Source organism: Indicator indicator, chromosome 2, assembly GCF_027791375.1.
Source record: "Indicator indicator isolate 239-I01 chromosome 2, UM_Iind_1.1, whole genome shotgun sequence".
NCBI classification, from domain to species: Eukaryota; Metazoa; Chordata; class Aves; order Piciformes; family Indicatoridae; genus Indicator; species Indicator indicator.
In genome coordinates this window covers 28,006,058-28,029,823 of record NC_072011.1, presented here as the reverse complement: position 1 = coordinate 28,029,823, position 23,766 = coordinate 28,006,058, and the positions used below count along the sequence as shown (strand labels likewise).

Sequence of the window (23,766 nt, the reverse complement as noted above, 5' to 3'; positions counted from 1 at the left end):
TCCCACCCCAAAACAGGCATAGCTGTTAGCAAACCCAGCAGAGCTGGGATTTGCTCCAACCATTTAACCTTGGTGTACTTTCAAAAAGTTGTATAATTCCTCATTTACTTCCTAAGCTACATTCCAAAGGAATAACAGATACAGCCTTACTCCTTTTTCTTCATCTCACTAGTGCCATTATTTTCTACCTAAAACCAGAGAACAGGACTCCATTCAGTACAGCTGATGGCTCCCTTTACACTCCTGCCTGTTGATAGTGCATTAAGAACGACTCCAGACAAAAGAGCAAGCCATGAGGACTTCTCATGTTTTAATCCAACCTGGGAGAAGGTATTTTACTTGCTTCTTCGAAGGCCTAGAATGATATTTAGACTCCTATTTTCTACTGAGAAAACAGAATGCACTGTTGGCCTTTCAAAAGTGAGCCATCCTACATCAGAGTTCTGTTGACATAGTTCGACTTGCCCAAAGGAAACACATAGCCAAAGCTATGTCTTGAACTAGCTTTCCTAAGAAATCCATTCCACCATGGCTGGTAGCTGTTGTCAATACTTGCTATTATCTTTGGAGCAAGAACATTGTCAGCAGGTTTATGGCTTACTAATGCCATATTGAGGATTGTTTATTTTATTTGGCAGTTGATATCTAAAAGAATGGATTTAGGACAACAATATACATTTCAGTCTGAGGAACTCATTAATAATACTTTAATCCACAGGAGTCTTAGGTTTTATTTTGCTTTACTTGGCAGTGGGAAGTTTTTTTTCTTGACTTGTCCTCTCTGAACTTGCCGAGCACGAGTTCCGAATCCCAGAGACTGCATTGATTCTGTTAAGTACTTCTGGCCAGGAGAGATACAGAGCATCACCAACAGTTTAGCATCACCTCCTAAAAGCAGGAACAAAGACATAGCATACTTATTTACCTCTTCATTTTCAGTAAATTATACCCTGGTAATGTATTATCTATACAACAATGAGCATAGGCTACCATTGCTTTTATGAAGCAGAAGACTGCCTCTGAAAAGAGCTGCTGAAAGACAGTCCCTTCAAGAGAAGTCCATATCTAACAATATGATATTTGCTCCAGTAGAATACACAATTTGTATTACAGAATTGTTTTCCCCTTAGAGCTTCATCAGTTGGCATGTATGTTATGGGTCTGTGCACTTCATTAAGCTTTGTCAAATGTCTGTAAATCTGGGGTTATGGCATAGGGGCTTATTTGTGTGACAATAAAGCAAAACAGACTTAGAAGTTCACAAAGAATGATTAAACAAGAAGGAAATTGCCACTTTCAACACTTCACTTAACAGTGTCACCCAAGTCATATACCAGGCTCAGTGCCTGTACAACGTAGTTTCTAAACTCACTTCTTTCTTTGGCTTTCCCTTTTTATAGTGGGGACTGCAGCACTAGATGAAACTCAAACTTCAAGCAAAAATTAATAGCCTTTCAGAAGCTCTAATGAACTGTCACCTGAGTCACAATCAATTCCTTAAACTGGAAATTAAAAGCATAAGGTCTGATGCTTTCTGGCTGAAGAAAAAGATAGCTAATATGCTATACAGACGAAGACAAATCTGACATTGGTGCAAGAATTACACATGCTTTAGAACTATTTCTGCATAGATGAGAACCTAGAAAAGAGGAAATTCTGCCTCAATTCTTTGTCTTGCTGCTACATGGCACAATGTTAAGGTATGTGCAAATGTGTGACTGCATATTTGTGGTAATAAAGATTAAAGCTTAACTTGTAAAGTGTACCTGAGAGGAAATAAAAATGGAGCGGATTTATTACCCTTTCACAATGCTATTAGAGGTGTTACAATTTTTACAAGTGTATTTCTAAACTGAACTTTGGAAACAGCAAGGTTTAGTCAGATTCAAGAGTTCAGAACGCTCACTGTGTACTCACACTACTCTAAAGCCAGAGTCTTTGAATAGAGGCCCACATACAAGGCATGACTAGAAGACCACTTTCTAATTCTACACAGTGAAGAAGGGGCAAGACTGGGGAAAACAAAAAAATCTCTATTGTTAAACAAAAGTCTGAATAATCCCTTACCTATGGAGTCCTGAAGCAGATGTGTCAGTTTGCTGTTTCGGTAGGGTACATGAGGCCTCTGCTCTGCTATTGCTCCAAGCACATCTGCTAGGGCAGACAAGCTGCGGTTAATAAATGATGTCTCTCGCAGTGCTGCTCCTGTCACTCCAGACATACCTGGTACAGTGCAGAAAAAGGCAATGGTGAGACTGAGCTGAGTTTCTCCAACTGTGATGCATCAAAAATTCTGCTGCCGAATCATCTACTTTTGATGCAACATTTTTAAACACAGATTCTGAACCGTGACCTCCCATCCACCCATGCCAAAAGCAAGATACAGACTGCCACAATACAGGTACAGAGGGAAGCTAGGGATCTTGTTTTTCCTTTAGGCCAGCATTTTCCAAACTGGCAGAGTAAGATAAATGTTCAAGAGGCAAATGTGAAAAAGCACAGTAATAGCCAAAAAATCCAGAGTCTGGACAGCGAGGGCTGGGGAAATGTGACTGTGGGAGAGGATAAGGCTGGACTGGTATCTATATTTGGATAGATGAAATTCCACAAAGCATTTAGCTGAGTTTTCAAATTGAAACTTGGTTTGTAAAAAGGAACTACATAGCTTGTAAATGCTGTAGAATGATTCTGGATGGGTATGGAGCTAACAGGGCAGAGTGCTGAAGTGTGTAAGAAACCTGCTGTATGGCTTTGTCCACATTATAAAACAATCATGAGTTAACAGCTGCTCTCATTTTTTTTATCAAAGTCCACCAGCATAGCTGATGGTAGAGTTTAGTCTGCTGCACATGTTGGGCCATACCGAATGCTAATGTAAGACCCACTCTTCTGGCTTCACTGGGGGCCAAAACCAAGTAAATGTTTGTCCTGATTGAACTGAGGGAACACACAGACATTGTTTACCAGACAGTTTCCAGCACTCACAGAAAATAAATCAATAAATAATAATAAAAAAAGTAGTATATTAGGTTTCTGTGTAGAACAAAAGTTTAACAGTGAGCAACAGCAAGAATTCTTGGCAGTAAAGTGAAAGACTCTTTCATAATACTGGTTCAGCTTTCAAAACATTATTTCTGGAATGGTACATTTGGCTGCATGGCTTTTCTTGGTATTTGGAAAGCTTGTCCTGTAGGAAATAATCAAGTTTTTGAAATTATTGTGTGCATAGAGGAGGCAGGAGAAGGAAAATGCTTTGAAGAAATAATGAAAACTATATTGTCTTTTCCATGGTAACTTCCTCCAAGATTTCTTCCACAGTAAGGCAGATAAATCCACACAATGACATGAATTATTACAGATATTTGTAATATTTAAGTAATTTATGCACTTCAAACATTTCTGTAGAAAGACATGCTCATTTTCAGAGTAGAAAAACAGGTCTAATAAAACCAGTCTGAACAAATAATACACCTATGACATGGGTAAGCGCCCTGGACTTATTTCAAATTTATGCAGCCAGATTTTCAGTTAAACTGTGCCAGTGTAAAACTGGAACAACCAGCACCTCCAATTTTGTTTATGGCAGGATCTGTGGGTTGAAACCATCCCCTGCACAAAAACAGGGTAGCATGTATCCCTACATAAAGAGGTAAAGGCAGCTATCAGAACCTAGATCTATGCCCATAAGCAGCCATGGTCACTTACCGACACACTCACTACCAGCCAGGTCCACCAGCTGCAGTCTAGTTTTGACTTGCTTCATTCTCTCAGTTGCTTCAAGTTGTGCTGGTGAAGAGGCTCTTGAAGAAGAGGTGGATGTATTGTCTCTCATTTTTTGTGGAAAGGTCCAGGAAACCTCTTTATTTAGTCTCTGACTGGTTTGTTCATCTTCCCATGAAATACCTGCTTAATAGAAAAAAACAAACGAGAGCTTCTCTCTGACACTGGAAATGGAGATATGAAAAAAATAGGGCATCAGCAGGGGACATAAAATATTTACTGTTTCATGCTATTCTGGCAGAACTAACATACAAGTCAGAATCAATGTCATGACCAGGCTGAATTACTTTTTCTATCTTATTTAAGGTTTTCCTCATCAAACCGATTGTGCAGTTGGTAACAGGACTTAGTGCAGGTGGTGTTGTGTCTAAAATCCCTGTTGTTCACGCTTTCATATGACAAAACAAGAAACAGGAGTCCAGTAAGGACTTGAAAGAAGCAATTTTTGGTGTTTTAGATAGTCTGGAACCAAAGTGAGATTTTTTTGATGTTTGGGGCAGTGTTTGAAACATCACCTGCCAGTGGCTCTGGCAAAAACAACAAAAAAACCCCACAGACAAACAAACAAAACAACCCAAACAAAACCACCACCATCAACAAAAACAAACAAAACCCCCCAAAGCCCCAAACCAAGCCACCACCAACAAAAAATTCCTAATCCTACCTCTTCTGTTTTGTTTGTTGTTGCTGTTCCCTCCACAATTCCCTCAGTCCTCACATCCCACTGCTGTATCTCCCCATGATGAGCTATTAGCCCCAAAGACATTACTCCCACTTGTTCAGGTTGGCTAACTACTACTCCCAGTAGTTCTGTAGCTGCACTAGACTACTTCGTATCCTTCCTCTTCTTCAGCAGCAGCATCTGGCTTTCTCTGCTGGGAAGGAAGAGGAAAACAGGTTCTTGGGGAAAGCTGTTTTCACATTAGCAGCAGTATATGCAAAAGGGCTTTCCCAAAGCACTTTCTGCTTTTTTTTCTTCAGTATTTTGGTTTTCATCCATCTTTCTCTCTCTCTCTCAAAGACACAAAAGAGTAAAAAGTGCATACTCTGCTACAGGTAATAGAGACAACAGAGTTTCCTGGGGACTTACAAGACTCTAGTTGCAGTAGTACAAAGTTCCCAGCTGCAAAACATGAGCAGCAGACTGAAGCGCATTGCAGAGCTCTGTACCTCTCCAGCCAGGTTGTTGCTAAAACCTGAGCTAGCAGTTAGCAGTGTAGATGAAGCATCTCTGCTTTGATTTACACAGAAGAAATGGCCTCAGACCACAGAGTGTTAATGTAACTGTACTCACATGAAGTCCAGCAACTGCTCTCCTCAATCAAGAGATAATACTAAAACAAAACCCCAAAAGACCTTAATGAAACCTGAAGAAGTGCTGGCTTGTCAAGCCTGGCTCTAGGTGCAGAACTCACTGTAGACTTCACAACTTTTTGTTTTTTGCCTAGGACTTTCTCCTTCTAAACACAAGAGAATGTGTGGTCACACTGCCATAGAGAGGTCTCACTTGCAGGGCCGCTCCACCCCCCACCCCACCATACACATCTTCATCTATGTACTGTGAGCTGAAAGCCTAAATCTACATTCACCAAAAATTCGACATTTCTATGGAATTTTGCTGCCAGACAACATGGCATAGTAGAGTGACTGCAATTAGAAGTGGCAAAGGGAATTCTGGACTAGGTAAGGTGGCTGGTGTGCTACTGGTACAAACACTGTGTTTTGAAAAGTAACATCACTCTGATTGACAAGAATCTGGAACCAGCTAGAGCTAACATCTGGAATGCTGGAGTTGCAATTTGTGAAGCAACTGTGTCTTTTGGCAAGGCCCATAAGTAAGGAAGGGCACTGTTTGTTCTGTTTCGCTAATGTCGGTTTAATTTCTGATAGCAATCTAAGGGAAAAATGTTAAATATTTTCCACTTTTTAAGCCCATACTGTTGTTGCAGAATATGAAGGAGGTGGCCCACAGCACTGGCAGCAGAGAGGCTAATTACAGCATGAGCGAAAGAAAACAAAGCTGATCCCTAAACCCTGAAGTCACTCCTAAAGCAATAAACTGGTAAGTCTTGGTGTGGTAATGAAAAGAAGGAATACAAGTTTTGCCATAGTAAATAAGACAACCATGTTGTCTGTTCCTACAGTGCCTGTCAGGAATAGTTCAAGAGACTCTGAATTATAATGGACCTTTTTTGTAAAGCAGTGGTAAAAAAATAATTCTTTCTCACCCTTAAAAGCATTATGATGATCCTTAAAATGCATGGTCAGCTTTACCACAAACAGTATGAACATGATATGTCACATGAAGTGATTCAACCACTTTATTTGAATATATTATTCTATCTTATTGATATGTTATCTATCTTACACCTTATCTTACAGCTTAAAGATAAAGTTTATTTTATTAATTGTTTCATGCTATAAAACTTCAAGAACTCTGCAAGTCAAGACACGTAGAGAAAAATGAAAAGTTTTTATGGAAGTGGAAGTTTCAACAGCATTCAAACATCAAACTGATCTATTTAAGAAGGTAAGTAGAAGTTAACAGTGGAAAAGAACTGAGAGAGTGTATAAAGCATTGTGAAATGATGGAAAAGATAACATGAAAATTTCAGTCCACACACTGTTTTCTAAAAAACAATTGGCTGTAGATGTATTTTAGTAACATCCTACTTACCCCAGTTATCTCCAGAGACAAGTGTGGTTATGGTTAATGTAACTACCAGATGAGAACGAGAGGAATGAGCGTGCACAAGTGTTGGGTGCCTGACTCTCAGCTGTAGGCCTTTGTTGACTAGGTGCAAAAATTCAGATGCATTTTCAACAGTCCTAGGAAGTAAAGAAACAAGCAGAAGATTTAGATGACTCACAGTAAAAATCACACAAGAAAGCTGACAGATTTAAAGATTCCTGGAACTGCTAGTCTTACAGAAGTGGAATTGTCCAGTTTATGTTAAGGTAGCTCCTGTTCTTTGGGAGGTACAGAATTAGGGTAAAAAGAAGACATTTACCTCGGACTTTGGAATCATTCTGGAATTAAATCCAAAATCCTTGGGAAAAAAGTTCATTTCCACTCTTTGATGAGCAGAGACTCCAGCACAATCTTAGAACAGACAGATATGTTTCTATGGACTTTACTATCTGCAAATATGACCGAAAGGCAAAAATCTAACACAGAAAGGGAAATAAGCTGATTAGGTAAAGAAATAACCACTATTATTTCTCCCAGGCTTGCATTATTTAAGACAAACAAGGTAAAATTTGCTACCCTCTCACTCTGTTGTCTCCTTCAATAATCACTCAAATTATATCACCTAACATTAGTTTCTAGATGGGGGTATAAATTATTAAGACTGCATATCATGGCCTGGTTTCTGAATGCCCTGAAACACCAGAACTATTAGTAACTCTCCTGACAGACTACAGGCTTGGTTCCACATGTCTGCAGTCAGCAAAAGCAAGCCTGTGATAAAATGGAAGGCCTTCATGGTTTAGATTTGGCCAGTTTCAGTGTAAGTCACAGTGGGCACAAATATTTTATGCTAAGAAGACCCACACTTGAACAGCTTGAGATGAAAGGGCTGTACCCAATTAAAACAAATTCCTCTGAAAATAAAGCAAGGACATCTCAAGAACAGAAGAACACTTAGCCACACCATGCTTATAGACACTTAAGAAAAACAGCCACCTGTGTAAACCAGGGCTGGAGGAACTAAGTAATCAGTACTGACTTCATCTTTCAATCCTGAGCTGCACATGCTGGCCTCCCCTGTAATATCACTGCCTCTGTCCATCCACTGTGAATATCACTCTGGTTGTTTGACCTGGCACCAGCAGAGAAGCACTGGCTCTAGGCTGTACTGTTAGAGAAGGCAGAGCCTCACACTGGGGTGATCTGGCTGTTGCCTCAAATCCAAGGAGGCAGATCCTGCCTTCCTGAGTTTTGAACTGCATCTTCCAACAGCTGGTCAGCCATGGCCAGACAGTCTGAGAGGAAAGCAGCCTTCATGAAGATGTACCAACAGGCAATCTGCTTCTGCAAGCTGCTACTGTTGTCTAACTAGTGTTTGCAGAAGATAGGCCTCAGGAGAATTGCAGTTGACTTCAGAGGTAAACAGCATCCACAGTCCAGTGCTGCAAGCTTGGCACAGTAGCTTCTTAGGAGGGCTGACTGTAATAATTTTTAATACAATCTCTACAACTTTATCATACTGTATGTACTGCATCCTCCAGAACCAGATTATACAAAGAGAAGCCTGTTGTGGTTAGGTCAAAAATTCAGTGTTGAATGTTCTCCAAAGTCAACTGAGCCATTAAAGAATAAAAAGACATGGAGTTTTTTGTGATTCAGTAAGATGCACATGTTAGCAGGAAAGAGACAGTAGTGGATATATGCAGAAGCCAAAGCAACCCAGCAGGCCAAAATGTTTTAGATGAAATATTATCACAAATGAGGATGTGTTTTTATTCAAAGCACTAGCTGTTTACTTTAGATTTTGGGCAGCTGGGTGGCCTCATTCAGTGGTACCCTTACTTTGTTTGGGTTTGCTTTTTCATATTAACCTTTCTTTGTAATTATTAATAGAACTTGTTTATGAACTGGATTTTTTGCACTGCTTGTATTGTAATTGAGATACAGGTATATATTTTTATTTATATTTGCATTATAACTGAATATCTATAAATTAGTTGAGATAAGTGGTTTTAAAGAGATGCTTGGTCCAAGGTGCCAGGTTCCTTTAGGATTTACAGAAATAAATAAAGCAGCCATTTTATGAACTAGGATAAATGAAATATTATTGCAGCTTCTAGTTCCTGCCTCTATGGCACATGCCCATCTACATTGCACCTCTCCCTTCCCCAAAGCCTAGGAAATGATCTGGTTTACCCACTAACTATGCAAAGCTCTTTTGGGAAGGGGAGTAGGTATTTTGCAGGAATGAAATGAGGCCAGCATGTTGGTTACTGAAATACCATAATTAAAAATTACTTGAAGGTTCTGATGAAACAGGAAAAATTCAGCTCCCTGCATACCCACACTATATGCACCCATTTTAATTTTCTAAGTCATATGGTTTCTTTCTTCTCTAGCCAAAGGAAAGAGATCAGCTCCTTCAAGATAGATTCAACACACATAAGTTAGGGTCCATTCCCAACATCTTCTGGAGTTTTTCTTGCCCTTGATAGCAGAACATTAATCAGATGTGAAAAGTTGGAGTAGAGTGACAGCTGGAGAAATCCAAGAAGAGAAACTGAGAGAAACCTACCAGTCAGCACAATACAGCCAGAGAGGACAAAAGGATTTATCACTTCAAGCTCCAGACATTTTTAATACATTCTATGCTCTTATGAAGCAGAATGTAATCAAGGATGCAGAATTTTTCTGGAAATCATATTTAATTTCAAGACTGAAGAGCAGGCATATTCCACATACAAATGTTAATCTTTCCTAGAATATTTCTGAGGTTATTCTTTTATAGAAAGAATGGAGAGTTATACGGCCTCCACAGTGAACAAAACCACTTTACAGTTTCTCTGGGGTCTCACCTTTCTTTGAGCAGTTCAAGGGCTAGAAAACACAAGTCAACAAATGTGTATAACTAGGAAGAATAAAAGTAGGTTTGCACAACCCTCCAGTACATTCTTGTGTTTTTATCAAGGCTTTCTGGCAATAGCATAAAGCCACATAAACAAGCAGCTACTAGTCTGCTATGTGACTAAGTCCCGCAAGACAAAAATACTGCCTTCAATTATTTACACTGAGGGTGTGTTTTATTTTAATGGGAAGAGGGGGAATGTTTCTCATATCTTCCTTGTAGTTCCTCCTGGAAAAGCAGAGATTAGACCACGACAAGTATTATTAGAGACGAATGAAGAAAAACATACTGTTTCCCCCAGAAATGTACAATGTTGTAATACTTTATTACCTCCTATTGCAAGATGTTTCTTTTCACAGTTTGCCCAAGGAACAGAACTTTTTTTTTTAACATGATAGACTTCTCTGTAGTGCAGAAGCAGAAATGTTCCCGTCTAGAATGTGGTCACAGGGAGATGCCCAGTAGCTTAATTCCACTGAGTAGCATCACTTCTCTGGTGTCACTAGTACTGTTTGTACCCCATGCAGCGCTACAGGCTGGGGACACAGTGGCTGGAGAGCAGCCAGACAGAGAGGGCCCTGGGGGTGCTGGTCGATAGTAGGCTGAACATGAGCCAGCAGTGTGCCCAGGTGGCCAAGAGAGCCAAGGGCATCCTGGCCTGTATCAGGAGTAGCGTAGCCAGCAGGACAAGGGAGGTTATTCTTCCCCTGTACTCAGCACTGGTCAGGCCACACCTTGAGTACTGTGTCCAGTTCTGGGCTCCTCAGTTCAAGAGAGATGTTGAGGTACTGGAATGTGTCCAGAGAAGGGCAACGAAGCTGGTGAGGGGCCTGGAACACAAACCCTACGAGGAGAGGCTGAGGGAGCTGAGGTTGTTTAGCCTGGAGAAGAGGAGGCTCAGGGGAGACCTCATTGCTGTCTACAACTACCTGAGGGGAGGCTGTAACCAGGTGGGGGTTGGTCTCTTCTCCCAGGCAACCAGCAGTGGAACAAGGGGACACAGTCTCAAGCTGTGCCAGGGGAGGTATAGGCTGGATATTAGGAGGAAGTTCTTCACAGAGGGTGATCTGCCATTGGAATGTGCTGCCCAGGGAGGTGGTGGAGTTGCCATTGCTGGAGACATTCAAGAGGAGACTGGATGAGGCACTTAGTGCCATGGTCTAGTTGATTGCTTAGGGCTGGGTGATTGGTTGGACTGGATGATCTTGGAGGTCTCTTCCAACCTGGTTGATTCTATGATTCTATAATTTGGTTTTGTTAAAGTAGATTTAATGCTAACATGAACACTACACTTGGAACTAAAATGAAGCATCTGAAATAATTGCTAATGAATAAATTGTTATAAACGTGATTTTTACCATCTAATTAGCCAAGGTGAGTGTTTTATATGTAACATTTGCTTTGTGTGCTACACGTTTAGCACCAAGAATAATCCCCATGGTTACTAGAGCAAGACTTTGTAATGCTTAGAAAGAACAAGAAGGCATTAAAATAAAATATAGATGTAGCCTTAATTACCTTAGCTCCCAAAAAAAAGGTATGCATCTTAAAACTGAATGAGTAGAGGCTTAACTACTTTTTAGCTTTTAGTTTGAAGAACTTGGATTTTCAAGAACTACAGGTTCAAATACCACCATATCAGTTTCCATTTTAAAGCATCCAGTATAAGACCACTTAAAATCTTATTATCCCTAAAGTATGTTTTTCAAACTCCAGTGCATGTAGGGAAAGCTAACATCTACAGTTAGAAATCTACAGGAAATGCATACATTTCTATGATAATCTGTAAATTTTATAATTCAGTAAGACTGAAGGGAAAGTGCTTTGTGGTTGGGTTACCTGCCCCTTCTTTTTCTACAGCTGCCAAGATGCCCTAGATCCAGCAGCAACAGAATGCACAGCTACCCTAAGGCATTCTGGGTGGAAAGTGCTTAACACAGGAGTACAACTAAAAGTAATTGTACTGCTGTTTTGAAAAGTATTTTGACATTTGCAGCCAACTGCTATCTAACAAACTGTACTAATGGAAACAGTGAGGACCATCCAGTTTTTTCTTTTGCATATGTTTAGAAGTGGTAACAGGTGCCCATAGTGCAATTCTGTGACAGCTATGCAGGTCACTGACACTGGATCATCATTGGGCAGTAAGGATCAAATTGTGTACTCACTCATACACAAGCAATGGCACATCTTTCTTTCCTTCTTTGGTTGTGACAACATCACGTTTGACACCAGATGCCTTTCCACAACTGTCTTTGGCCAGAAGATCAAAAATTTCATTATTATACACTTCTACAACAGAAACCTCAACCCAGTAACTTCCTGGTGGCTTTTCTGATATAAGCCTGGAGAATGAAAACAAAGAAGAAAAGAATAAAAAAGAAAAAACAAATGCAGAAGTCAAGCCCCAAGTGAGCAATCTGCAAATAAAGATTTATTCTTTCATTGTAATCTAATTACAGTATGTTAAGAGTGCTTATTAAATATGCACAGTTGTGGCTTTGCCTCATTCACATGTTACTGTTAAGATGAAGAATCAGAATATACAGTTAAATTATATGTAAAGCAGTAAATAAAACTTCATTTTCCAAACAGCTACACCAGTTTACATTGTTTTTCTCCACTAACTTCCCTCCCTCCTCAAGACTTTTTTATACCATTCCTCTGCAGGATGTTACTGGCATCAGAGCTCAAGGTATGATAAACTCTGGCAGAGTGCAAGCAACAAACTGGCCAGGTAGACCCTGTAAGTGGTTATCTGTCCACAGCCTCAGAAAATTAATAAATTAAATGCTGTTCAGGAGAATATGTACCACTAGACACAGTTATTCTGGTACAAAACTGGATTTTTTTTTTTTAAATTTAGGTTATATCATTCTCCAAAAGAAACAGGCTTAACTAGAAAAATCAAATCATGCATCAGGTGCAAGTGAAAAAAAATCTAAGAATTCTCAAAGCGAGAACAGATCATGGTTAAAAATTCTACCAACATTCTTTGGGACTGGATTCTAATCTGGATCCTCTTTCTTTGTTCCAATTGTCATTTTTTAGAAAACTTGTAAGAACTCAGTTGTGTTTTGGACTCCTACAGCTATGGCTGAAACATATTCAGAAGTTAGTTAGGTGCCTGAAAGACAGATGGTCTGATAGCACAAATCAAGACTGCATAATCTTATTTTCTTAGAAACTCAGTCCAGGCAGAAGGGCCTAGAAATCTCTCTATCGAATGGCAGTCAGAGAATCTTTAAACACCAACCATCATGGAGCTGAATTTGGTGATGATAAATACATTACAAACCTTATTTCATCCTTTCTATAAAATTTAAAATGACTGCCACTAACATGAACTTCTGCTTAGTTGTTACCTGAACACTTCTTCTGTAGCTCGAGGAATAATTCCAAGTTCTGATTCATTTTCTACGGAGTATGTAAAGTTTTCTTCTAATTGTGGTCCCAGCATTGTGTATGTCTTTCCACTTCCAGTCTGCCCATAGGCCATGATACACACATTGTACCTGAAAATTAAAAGGACTTTCATTTATTTTACCCTTACCAAATGTGTCTGTTAGGTGGCAAATCAAACCCCAGAAAATTTGGGAACAAAAGGTGAAACAAAAAAATCACAGAATCACAGAAAACATCCAGTTGGAGGAGACCTCAAAGATCATCTAGTCCAACCCTTGACCCAGCACTGAAGGGTCAACACTAAACCATGTCCCTAAGTGCCAGGTCCACAAGCTGCTTAAACACTTCCAGGGATGATGACTCCACCCCTGCCTGGGGCAGACCATTGCAATGTTTGATAACCTTTTCAGTGAAGAAATATTTCCTAATATCCAGCCTGAACCTCCCCTGGTGCAGTTTGAAACCATTTCCTCTAGTCCTGTCACTTGACACCAAGGAAAAGAGGTTGTGTCCCTCCTCAGTCCAACCTCCCTTCAGTTAATTGTAAAGAGAGATGAGGTTTCCCCTCAGCCTCCTCTTCTCCAGACTGAACAACCACAGCTCCCTCAGATGTTCCTCATAGGTCCTGTGTTCCATGTCCTTCATGAGCCTCACTGCCCTTCTCTGGACCTGGTCCGGCACCTCAACGTCCTTCTCATAGTGAGGGGCCCAGAAATGAATGCAGTACTTGAGGTGTGGCCCCACCAGTGCTGAGTACAGGGCGATGACCAGCTCCATGTTCCTGCTGGCCACAGTGTTTCTAGTACAAGCCAGGATGCCATTGGCTTTCTTGGTGACCTGGGCACACTGCTGACTCATATTTGTTGACTGTCAACCAATACACCCCTAGGTCACTCTCGAGTTACAGCTTTCCAACCACACATCCGCAGGTCTGTGGCTTACCATGGGGTGGTTGTGGCCCAAGCGCAGGACCTGGCACTTGGCCTTGTTGAACATCATACAACTGGCCTTGGACCACAGATCTAACCTGTCCAGATCTGGTTGTAAAACTTTTCTACCCTCTAGCAGATCAACACAGTCACCCAGTTTGGTGTCATCTGCAAACTTACTGAGGGTGCACTCAATCCCCTCATCCAGATTGTTAATAAAGATATTCAAGAGGACATTTCCTTGCATATTTCTCACAGAAACTGACGTCGTGCTCAAAACATCCCCTAAACAGATTTTTACTTTTTTTTTTTTTTGAGCAGAGCTAAAGGGCAAAGAACTGACAGAAGAAGGATACTTAGCTTGGAATGACTGATGAAGTCAGACCTCCAGCCTGCTCCACTTCTAGCTCATGCACTACTGAGCTTCTTGTTAATCAGCTCCTAAACCACTGCAGTTTACAGTAAAGCATTTTAAAGTAAACCATTGCTGGGTTTGATTTGTCTTACAATGCTATGCTGCAAAACACAGCACTGATGTCTTTACAGCTGTGAAGAGTAAACTCTCCAGCTGTAAAAGCCTTTTTCAGGCAGCCTCATTACTCACAGCTCTCAGTCACTGCAAAAGAGCCCTCATAATAAGAGTATAAACTTTTATTCAGTATAAGCATGCACACAAAGACTGAAATGAAGGTGGTAGAAACTGCTCTAATATGGACTTGCAGAAAGTAAGAATGTACAACGTCACTGCAGTGGAACAGACACCTTTGAAATAATTCATTATCTTCTGAAGTAGATAGTAGATGAACATGACTGAAAATGCCTGTTTCTCTGCATTGAAAATATTTAAGGTCCACAGCTCTGTTATGGATGTTTGTGCCACAGGGATCTGAATTTAGCTGTATGAATTCTATCCAGTCAGATCAAAGTCAAAATCTTACACAAAACAAGTGGCTCTACACAAATATCTTCAGCCACCAGACTACTGTTTAGGACTGTGCAGATGTAGGTTACTCCCTACTCAGCTGTGTCTGCTCTGCAGCAACTGCCAGCACATTGGTGTGGACCACAGAACTGTTGGAAGACATGTAGTTATGTTGACAGGACTGCTTCGTCCCTGGGCTATCATTTTTGCTCATAGACCTGACATTAGCTGAATCTCTATACACAAGGAGCACTTTGCAGTACGCCGACATTTCTGCTCTACTAGAGAGCTGCAAGACCAGACTTGCTCTTTGTCTGCCAAGAAGTAAAATTTCACTGCCTGAGCTACCTATTCTTTGTCCAGACCTAAACAGCTGCTTTTGGTCATCTGAAGCTTTTCCTCATATCAAAAACATTTAAAGCACATGCCAACAAATTTCACTGAACACCCCTTATCTAATCGTTTGAAATTTCTGGTTTCAAGTCATGAAATACACGGCCACCGCAGAGAAGTATATTTGTAGAAATGTTTTTTTCATATTAAACATACCTAGACACAATTATTTTTGGAGGATTATTTGGAAAGCTTTCTTTTGTTAGAATGAAATGTGGGCTGAGAAGCAACATAGCAAATACTTGAATACACCTTCTGGGTATGCAAAGTCAAAGGTGCAGTCAGTAAACCTATAGTAAGGTTCCTCTGCATTTCAAGATGCAGAATATAAAATAGAAGCCTAGTCATAAACTTGATGAGGTAAAGGAGATGTGATAACTGAAAATAAAGAGCACTGTAGCAAAGTGAAATGTGCTAGAAATTAGGGCTGTATATCTGAAACAAAGGATTTCTCTAGGTATTCACTGCTGGTATAGCTTTACTTGTATTTATCTCAGGTTATTAACTCACTAATTTTGGTAGTTTTCAGCTAGGCTAACATGACCAGTTTTCACTGTTTCACCTCTAATGCACACTGCCTTGCCAGCCCATAGGTTATTGACTCTTCTGGCTCCACTTTAAAATCAGAGAGATCTTTGGAACCAAAAAGGGAGCCAGGAGGTGTAGTTCTTCTTAGGAAAAACAGAGTGGAAGTATTTTTAAAAGTTTCTCAAACTTTCATATAGTCTGGCTATTCAAATTTTCCTTCATTGCTACTAGTTAGAAAGTAAGCACCCAGGACAAAATAGTTCTGACAAGATATAGGTGATAGGATTAGAAGCTAAGTAGATAGGTGTTTGTAACATTGAAGACCAAGATGCAAATCAGGTGTCTGTGATAACTTCTCTGCTAAAGCCAAACCATTATTTCAGTAAGCCCAGATGAGCTAAAACTATCCAAAGCAGTATTAAATCTAATTAGGCACAGGACAAAAATAATTGTTGAGATAAATATGAGCAACAGACTACTTTGTTGGTGTTCTGATTCCTATGTAAGGTTTTCAAATAGAGCCATCTGAAAATTTTGGACTATGATTCACCCATGTACCCTGACATTTCTCCTTCTCCAGTCTGCTTCATCGATTATATTATTGTTATATTATTGCTTAGAAAACAAGCTATGACAGTGTCAAGCTAGAATACCAACAGCTTTGTTGTATTTCTCTCCTGAAAAAGTGTGTGGGTGTTCAGTATAGCAAAGCTATCACTAGGAAAGAACACTGTTAAATGAAATAAAAATAGGAGAAATGTATTTTCATTTAAAATAAACAAACAAGCTTGATTCTTCAATGGTGTAAAGGAAAGAAATGTTATCTTACTCCCTTGCTGGCCTTGTATGGCTAACTGTAAACTTTGAAGCCTGGTGTGCTTTGTCTGTTTTGCATATGGAACAATCTTTTCTTTCTGTATATTTATACTGAAAAAATGAAACAATTCATTAAGAAAGAAAAATAAAGAAAAAATAAAGGAGTGGAACACTCCTTTCTACTTAATCTTAAAGTTGTTACAGACCACTTTGGAGCCCATACTAAAACAATAAGGATCAGTAAAAAGGTTCAAGGTTCAGACTAAGTATGTTTGTTTCCCATTTAAAATGGGAAGGCTACTGAGAAACACAGCTTATAGGCACAGCCTTGCTTCCCTGAAAATCTGCAGTTCAAATAGCAGTTCTGGAAGAACAAGACAACTGTTTTTTTTCAGTAACAGATTATTTCATAACTGAATACAACAATCCTAGCTTTTAGGACAGGATTCTCTCCATGTGAAAATTAGAAAGTAGGAAGTATAGTAGATCAAGGTGCAGATCAGGTATGTCTAGAGATGTATCTAGGCAATATATTGAACTAAAACAAATGTGCATTGCAAAAGGAAAAACAGAGATTGAAAAGAGTGTTTATAGGGACTTCTTTAAACATCTCCAATTTAGTGGGCCCTAGGTTGCTCAGCTATGGAAACTGTGGTTACTCATCCTTGGAAAACTAGTATAATGCCATACGTGCCATACAAGACTTCCCTTAACCCAAGCAGCCCTTGTGGACCCCTCTGTGGCATGTGTAAAAGGATGGCTGTGATTTCCCAATATTCAAAATATCCTGATATGACTCTTCTAGGCTGCTTTTAAGAAAAGGAAACATGGAAACTTCAGCATGCAGACTGCTGGGAACACAGATTGCCACTGCTCAACTATGCCACTGTAAGTGGAAAGAGACTGGCTTTCCCTCTACAGTCCCTCTACAGTGAGGGAAAGGTCCAAGATAGCGCTACAACAACCATCTATAACTAAGTGGAGTCAGAGCTGGGGTGAGAAAGGAGCAGAAGGGAAGTTCACATAAATCTCAGTGCAAGCTTCAAGGATTACAACAATATGCACCTCAAGGCTTCTTCACAGGAGTAGCTTAAGTTGGCTGTAGTATAAATGATAAATCACACTTCATGAACTTAGTGGCTGAAAGTGATTACAAATATTGATTAGTAGCTGTTACTGTATTCAAACCAGAATTCTCTTTTAATCCTGGTGCCTGAAGGAGCATTAGAACTATGACTAAGGATGCACAAGAATTGATTATATCACCTCCCCTGGCTTTTGCTGTACACAAAACCAGAACAGATGATCAGAGAGTGGACCTGGCAGGCCTTTCATATATGAATACACTGTTGGAAAAGTTGCGTCATACTACATAATATATGTGTCTTCAACTGAAAACCAGTTATGAAACATAACCTACCAAAACAGACACAAAAAAAGATAGTACCCTCCATTAAGAAGCAATGCTTAAGTGTGCCAGAAAGAGACCAGAGGAAAAACACGTTGGTTTTTTTTTCCCAAGTTTGTCTGCTCTGCTAAATTTTGTAAACAGCGTTTTCACTGTTTATATGGGAAAAAATATTCACTTGGTGCTGAGTAGAAAGGAAACAGGAAAATACCAACTGCAGAGTCACAAAACTTGATGGAACCACCACTATTAGGACTATTTTTTTTAATTTTTTTTTAACTGATCAATTTCCCTTTATCTTGCTTACTCCCATCTTTTAACTCACCCGTCCAGGAGAGATGTTAGCAAAGGGGCCACATCTGCAAATACTGTATCTTGAGACTCCAAAGCATTGTAAACTCTGAGAAGCAAAGTGAAATGATTAACTGAACAAAAAATATAAATATGTTGTCACAAACCAAGAATACAAACTAGGGAAAACAAATCAGTGTCATAAACTTGTGGCCTGCTGACCTTTCTATGTCAAGAAACTGAAAATTAGTACTCCTACTCTTAGTACTCTGCTTTTGGGGGAGTGGCTGTTGTCTGTGCTAGAGGAAACAACCCATAGGTGTACACCTGGGGATCTCTGAGATGATCTTCATCTTTCTGCCTGCCTTTCTGGCAGAAGGAGTCTTTTTTTCAGGCTGCACTGGATCCCTGTTACTTTTTCCCACTTACCAAACTGTGCAATATCCCTGCTGCCTGTGTTTCCTTTGTGTCATGCTAAAGAAGGAAATGGTCAGGTTGTGCTTTCCTTTATGTAAGTTACAGAGGCTTCAAACTTGCCTCATGACCTGTGTCAGAAAAGTCAGTGACAGAGCAGAAATCAGAAGGCTCCTGTGGGTCATGTTTAAGGATGCACTGGCCTTTGTGGGCAGCTTCATCCCCACCCATGCTAAACTATCAGGTCTGAAATAAACACTTCTGTCTTGTGGAAAGATTTAATTTTGCTCTCTGATGTGGACTGAAAACTAATTTTTAAACAGAACAAAAGACAGTTAAATTGAATGAGTTATTCCATCTTTCAGAAAAGAGCAATGACAGTTCAATCCCTAGTTCAAAACAATGCCTAAAGTGACTGCATATGTTTTTTTCAAATTCAAGGGGGGAAAAAATAAAAAATAAAAAAAACCACGCAGGGCTCTTCAAAGAAACCTTGCCTCCAGCTATTTCAACTTTAACATTTGCACAACATAAAGTCAAGACCTGAAAATAGGATATCATCAATGGGAGGAAATTCTGATCATAAAACATGGACATCCTAACTCACTAGTTTCTTCTCTAGCACACCAAAAATCTCCTCCCCAAGATAACAGCCCGAAGAACGTACTGTTTTTGCAGGATAAACAGAATCCAAGACACAAAAGTCATTACCCACACTGAAGCACTAGAGGTATGAATGCTTGTCTTTGGAAAAAATCTTCCTTCTCTGATACATTTCTGTTGGTCAGTTGTTTGGGGTTTTTTGTTACTGTTATTTGTTCAGCTCTGTTTTCCAATGAATGATGTGTGCCTGTTATAGCTTATAGCAAAATGACTAATTAGAAACAGGAATTTTGGTAGAAGCAAACATTACATGGCATCATTACTTCCCTGTGTATATAGCATAATACCCTTCCCTTAGTATGATGCTAGAAGTTTAACAGAATGAAGACATACCAGGTAAATGCCCTTTAGCATGTACTCAAGCCTCCTTGTATATTCCACCAGGATGTGGCTATTACAGCCCATAGCCTGCAAAAATGTAGTTTTTGTATTCACGTTCTCTATAAATAACATTATACAGGGGGATTACACAAACAGGTACCCACTTACTTCAGCATTTTGTTCCTGACAATAGCCACAGGAAGGAGCAAGAAACATTATGGTGGCTGGAGACACAATAATTAATTTCTGTGCCTCATCCTAATCCTTAAACATGTAAACTGGCCTCTAAATCAAAATATGAATTGAATCTTTAAAAAGAAAAAAATAGAATTAGTATTCAGTTTCCCTTTCCATCTTGATGAATTCTTGGCCTGGAGTAACATCCTGTGTCAATGTTTTTCATAGTCTAATTATAAACTGCATGAACACCCATTCTCTTTAATTAGGAAAGGAGCACTTGTCTGGTTAAACAACAAATACTGCGTTCCACTGATGTGCTGTCATAATACACTGAGAAATTAAAAAATGTGCAGAGATGTGGCACAGTTTGTACTGGGAGGACACAGACACTGAACAGCAATGTTCTATCCTTGCTTTGCTTGCATATGCCTTGGTAAACTCTGTACACCAAGTCTGCAAGGGCAATACAAGTGAGCGAAAGCACATCCAAACACTTTGCTTCATTTATCACCTGCAACTGATGAAATATTCATAAACACTGAGTCCTCCATCTTAACCAACCATTAACTCTATTCAACCATCTCAACCACATCAAGCCTCTAACTCAGTATGTGTTGAAACGGTATTTTTTTTTTTCTGAACACATTGAAACATCTCAGACTCATAAAATCATAGAATGGTAGGAGTTGGAAGGAACCTCTGAAAATCACTGAGTCAAAACCCCCTGCCAAAGCAGGATTTCCCAGGACAGGTGTCGTGGTTTAGAGCAGGACTGATTGCTCTGATGCCCCTGGGGTAAAAGAAAACCACTTCACACACAGGATTGGAGTATTGGAAAGTTTAAATGGAAAACCTATTCACAAGCTGCAATATTACAATGTTACAATGCATAGTGGTGAGCACAGCAAAGCATATAAACTACAAAGGAATGCATGATCTAGGTTTAACATAGAAGCTCATTAAGCTAAAAAACTTCACACATAACCTCCACCAAATCAGACCAAAACCCCAGTACTCCTTTTCTCCCCACTTGGGGTTTAACATACACCCCAGGGCTCTTTCTTCCCTCTCATTGCTAGGCTACATTCAGGTTGGCCAGAAACTGCCTCCTGACCTAAACAGGCCAGTAAAAAATTAGTCAGGTCTTGAAGGCCACAGATAAGACTGGAACCATCCTCCCCACACACCAGAGAAGGGAGCTCACTGCATCCAGGGAGGAGAAAGGGAAGAAAAAGAAAGATAATAACTTTGCAGTCAGATTTATAGAGATGCAGGATTTATGGAAGAAATACAAAGATTATACTTTCTTCTATACCTACTGGACACTCTGTACCTTCTGGAGGACACTCTGTACCTTCTGGAGGTCTGCTTTGTGGTTCCTTTTCAAAGGCACCCAGCCTGACTGAGACATTAGGTCACACAGAAACACATACTGACAGATCTTGAAAGTCTCTAGAGAAGGAGACTTCACAATCTTTCTGGGCAGCCTGTTCCAGTGCTCCATCAACCTTACTGTAAAGAAGTTTTTCCTCATGTTGACGTGGAACTTCCTGTATTCTAGTTTGTATCAACTGCACCTTGTCCCATCACAGGACACTACTGAAAAGAGACTAGTACCTTCTTGACACCCACCCTTCAGATATTTATGAACGCTAATCAGATTCCCTCTCAGGCTTCTCTCCTCCAGACTAAACAGCCCCCTACATTTTAAGGAAAAAAAAAAAATTAGCAAGGAGAACATTCATACTGTCTTCCCTTGCTGCTGATGGGGTCTCCTATCTAATGAAGCAAACAGATCATTACCAACCACAACCAGGGCTAGAATCAAGCAGTCTTGCTGGTGTGCTTGCACTGCTAAGTAGTACAGCCATATCTAACTATGTTCAGGTTCAGGTTCTGGTAGCCATTCAGAGGAAAAGCACAGGCCTCCATGCTACAGTAACTACACAAATATTTACTCAACTGCTTAAAGGGGTTTTACTGCCACTACTTATCTGCTGTGGTTGAAATGCTACCAGCACCCAAATGAAGTAGTTGGAGGCTGGCTATAATCACAGCAGTGGCTGAAGCATGGACATCCACTTAATTAGCTATCTGAGGCCATGAGAGATGCAGCAAATCTAGAGAATCACTTTCTAAAAGCCTATGTATTTTTACCAGAACCATGACAGACTTGCCCCTGTATGGCAATTAATGTTCATTTCACCTTGAAAATTCTGAGCTTCCTTTTTATTTTGCTAACTTATTTGCCAGTAAAATTATAAAAGAATAACATACTGAAAGCTGGAATTTTCTTCCTGAGCTGAAATCAAATATTTTGACATTTATTAGTTCCATAAAACTTTGCTAAAAAAAATAAACATTTTTGAGTTCATAAGAACCATATGCTCTTCTGTTTACAAAAAAGAGCTGCACTGGGACACTGAAAAAATATTCCCCAAGAATTGCATTCTTCAGGGGATTTACATTTTTTTAACCCTTTTCCTGGTTATCAGGATCTATACCACATGTCCAGAGTCACAGTACCTGAGGAGTTCTTCCTGTGTCAATATTATTAACTGTGTTGCTCTAAAGAGTTGAACTTTTGGAGTTTTGGTGGATGAGAAGATGGATATGGGCCAACAGTGTGTGCTTGCAGCCCAGAAGGCCAATTGCATCCTAGACTGCATCAAAAGAAACATGGCCAGCAGGTTGAGAGAGGTGATTCGGCCACTCTATTCTGCTCTGGTAAGACCTCACCTGGAGTACTGTGTCCAGCTCTGGTGCCCTCAGCACATGAAGGGCATGCACCTGATGAAGCAGGTCCAGAGGAGGGCCACAAAAATGATCAGGAGGTTGGAACACCTCTCCTACAAGGGCAGGCTGAGGGAGCTGGAGTTGTTCAGCCTGGAGAAGAGAAGACTCTGGGGAGACCTAATAGTGGCCTTCCAGTACCTGAAGGGGGCCTACAAGAAGGCTGAAAAGGGGTTGTTTACAAAGGCCTGCAGTGATAGGACAAGGGGCAATAGTTTTGAATTAGAGAAGAGGAGATTTCGGTTGGACTTTAGGAGGAAGTTCGTCACCATAAGGGTAGTAGAATGCTGGAACAGGTTGCCAAGGGAGGTAGTTGAAACCCCATCCTTGGAGACGTTCAAAGTCAGGCTTGATGGGGCTCTGAGCAGCCTGATCTAATGGAGGATGTCCCTGCTCACTGCAGGGGAGTTGGACTAGATGACCTTTGGAAATTCCTTCTGACACAAACCATTCTATGATTATTCTACATTTACTTCAGCTGGTATGGCTGTGTTAGATATAGCTGGAGGATGAAAGAAATTACTTTGAGTAGCTTAGCAGACACACAAGAGGTCCATATACCTTGAGAGGTCACTTATGTCTTGTATCAAGGGAGTCCTATAAACTATAGGATCAGCAAAACTTCCCCAAGATTTACATCATCTTAGGAATTTTCAGTTGTTTGTTGGCTTTACACAGCAGCAGTCCCCAGTCTTGCTATGTAGAAAGAGGCAGCATCTGAGAAGGATGCCTCAAGAAAAGGGTAAAGAACTGTCAATGTTTAGCAAACCTACAGCAGCTCAGGCTGAACAGGCTCAGATCTTAAGTATAAACCAAGACAGATAATTCATGTTGGATACATTTAACTTTGTCAAGTTTTGCCTCCAAGCAAGGAACTGTATGAGTCATTGCAGTGTAAAGATGCGAAGAAAAAAAAGGCATGGGGCAAAATTTTGCATTTCTTCATTTAGAGAGATCTCATTTAATTTAATTCTTCCTGTTTTCAGAGGTTCAGGTCAGCTCCATTCTGAAAGAACACAAGGCACCTTTTAGCCTGACTGCAGTTTTCTGTCTTGCAGCCTGGCTCCCTGGTGTCTCATAAGGCACAAACACCAATTAAAACCCTTACTACAGCTAGTGCATTCAAAATACCTCTTGCCTATGTTGATTCTCAAGCATCTAATAAGGAAAGTGGCATACTAAAGCCTTTCCCTCAGGGAGTAATGATTTAGCACTATATCTAAGTACTAGCACTACTCTATCTGGCTTTCTATGTTTAGGACATTTTAACTCTAAGTTAGAAGCAGCAAGGCTGAACAACCGAGTCTTGCAAGTCCTTGGTCCGAG

The 23,766-nt window shown here is 40.1% G+C and overlaps 1 protein-coding gene across 1 annotated transcript in view; it reads right to left on the bottom strand.

Annotated features, from left to right (window-relative positions):
• Positions 1 to 730: 730 nt before the first annotated feature.
• The window catches only part of KIF25 (kinesin family member 25), a 43,940-nt gene continuing 20,904 nt past the window's right edge, over positions 731 to 23,766 (bottom strand). The window contains exons 9-15 of the mRNA XM_054399209.1: positions 18,104 to 18,178; positions 12,743 to 12,892; positions 11,546 to 11,722; positions 6,458 to 6,609; positions 3,706 to 3,903; positions 2,068 to 2,223; positions 731 to 888 (exon numbers count right to left, since the gene is read on the bottom strand). Coding sequence (XP_054255184.1) covers positions 731 to 888; positions 2,068 to 2,223; positions 3,706 to 3,903; positions 6,458 to 6,609; positions 11,546 to 11,722; positions 12,743 to 12,892; positions 18,104 to 18,178 — 1,066 coding nt within the window. The remainder of the gene's footprint in view (positions 889 to 2,067; positions 2,224 to 3,705; positions 3,904 to 6,457; positions 6,610 to 11,545; positions 11,723 to 12,742; positions 12,893 to 18,103; positions 18,179 to 23,766) is intronic.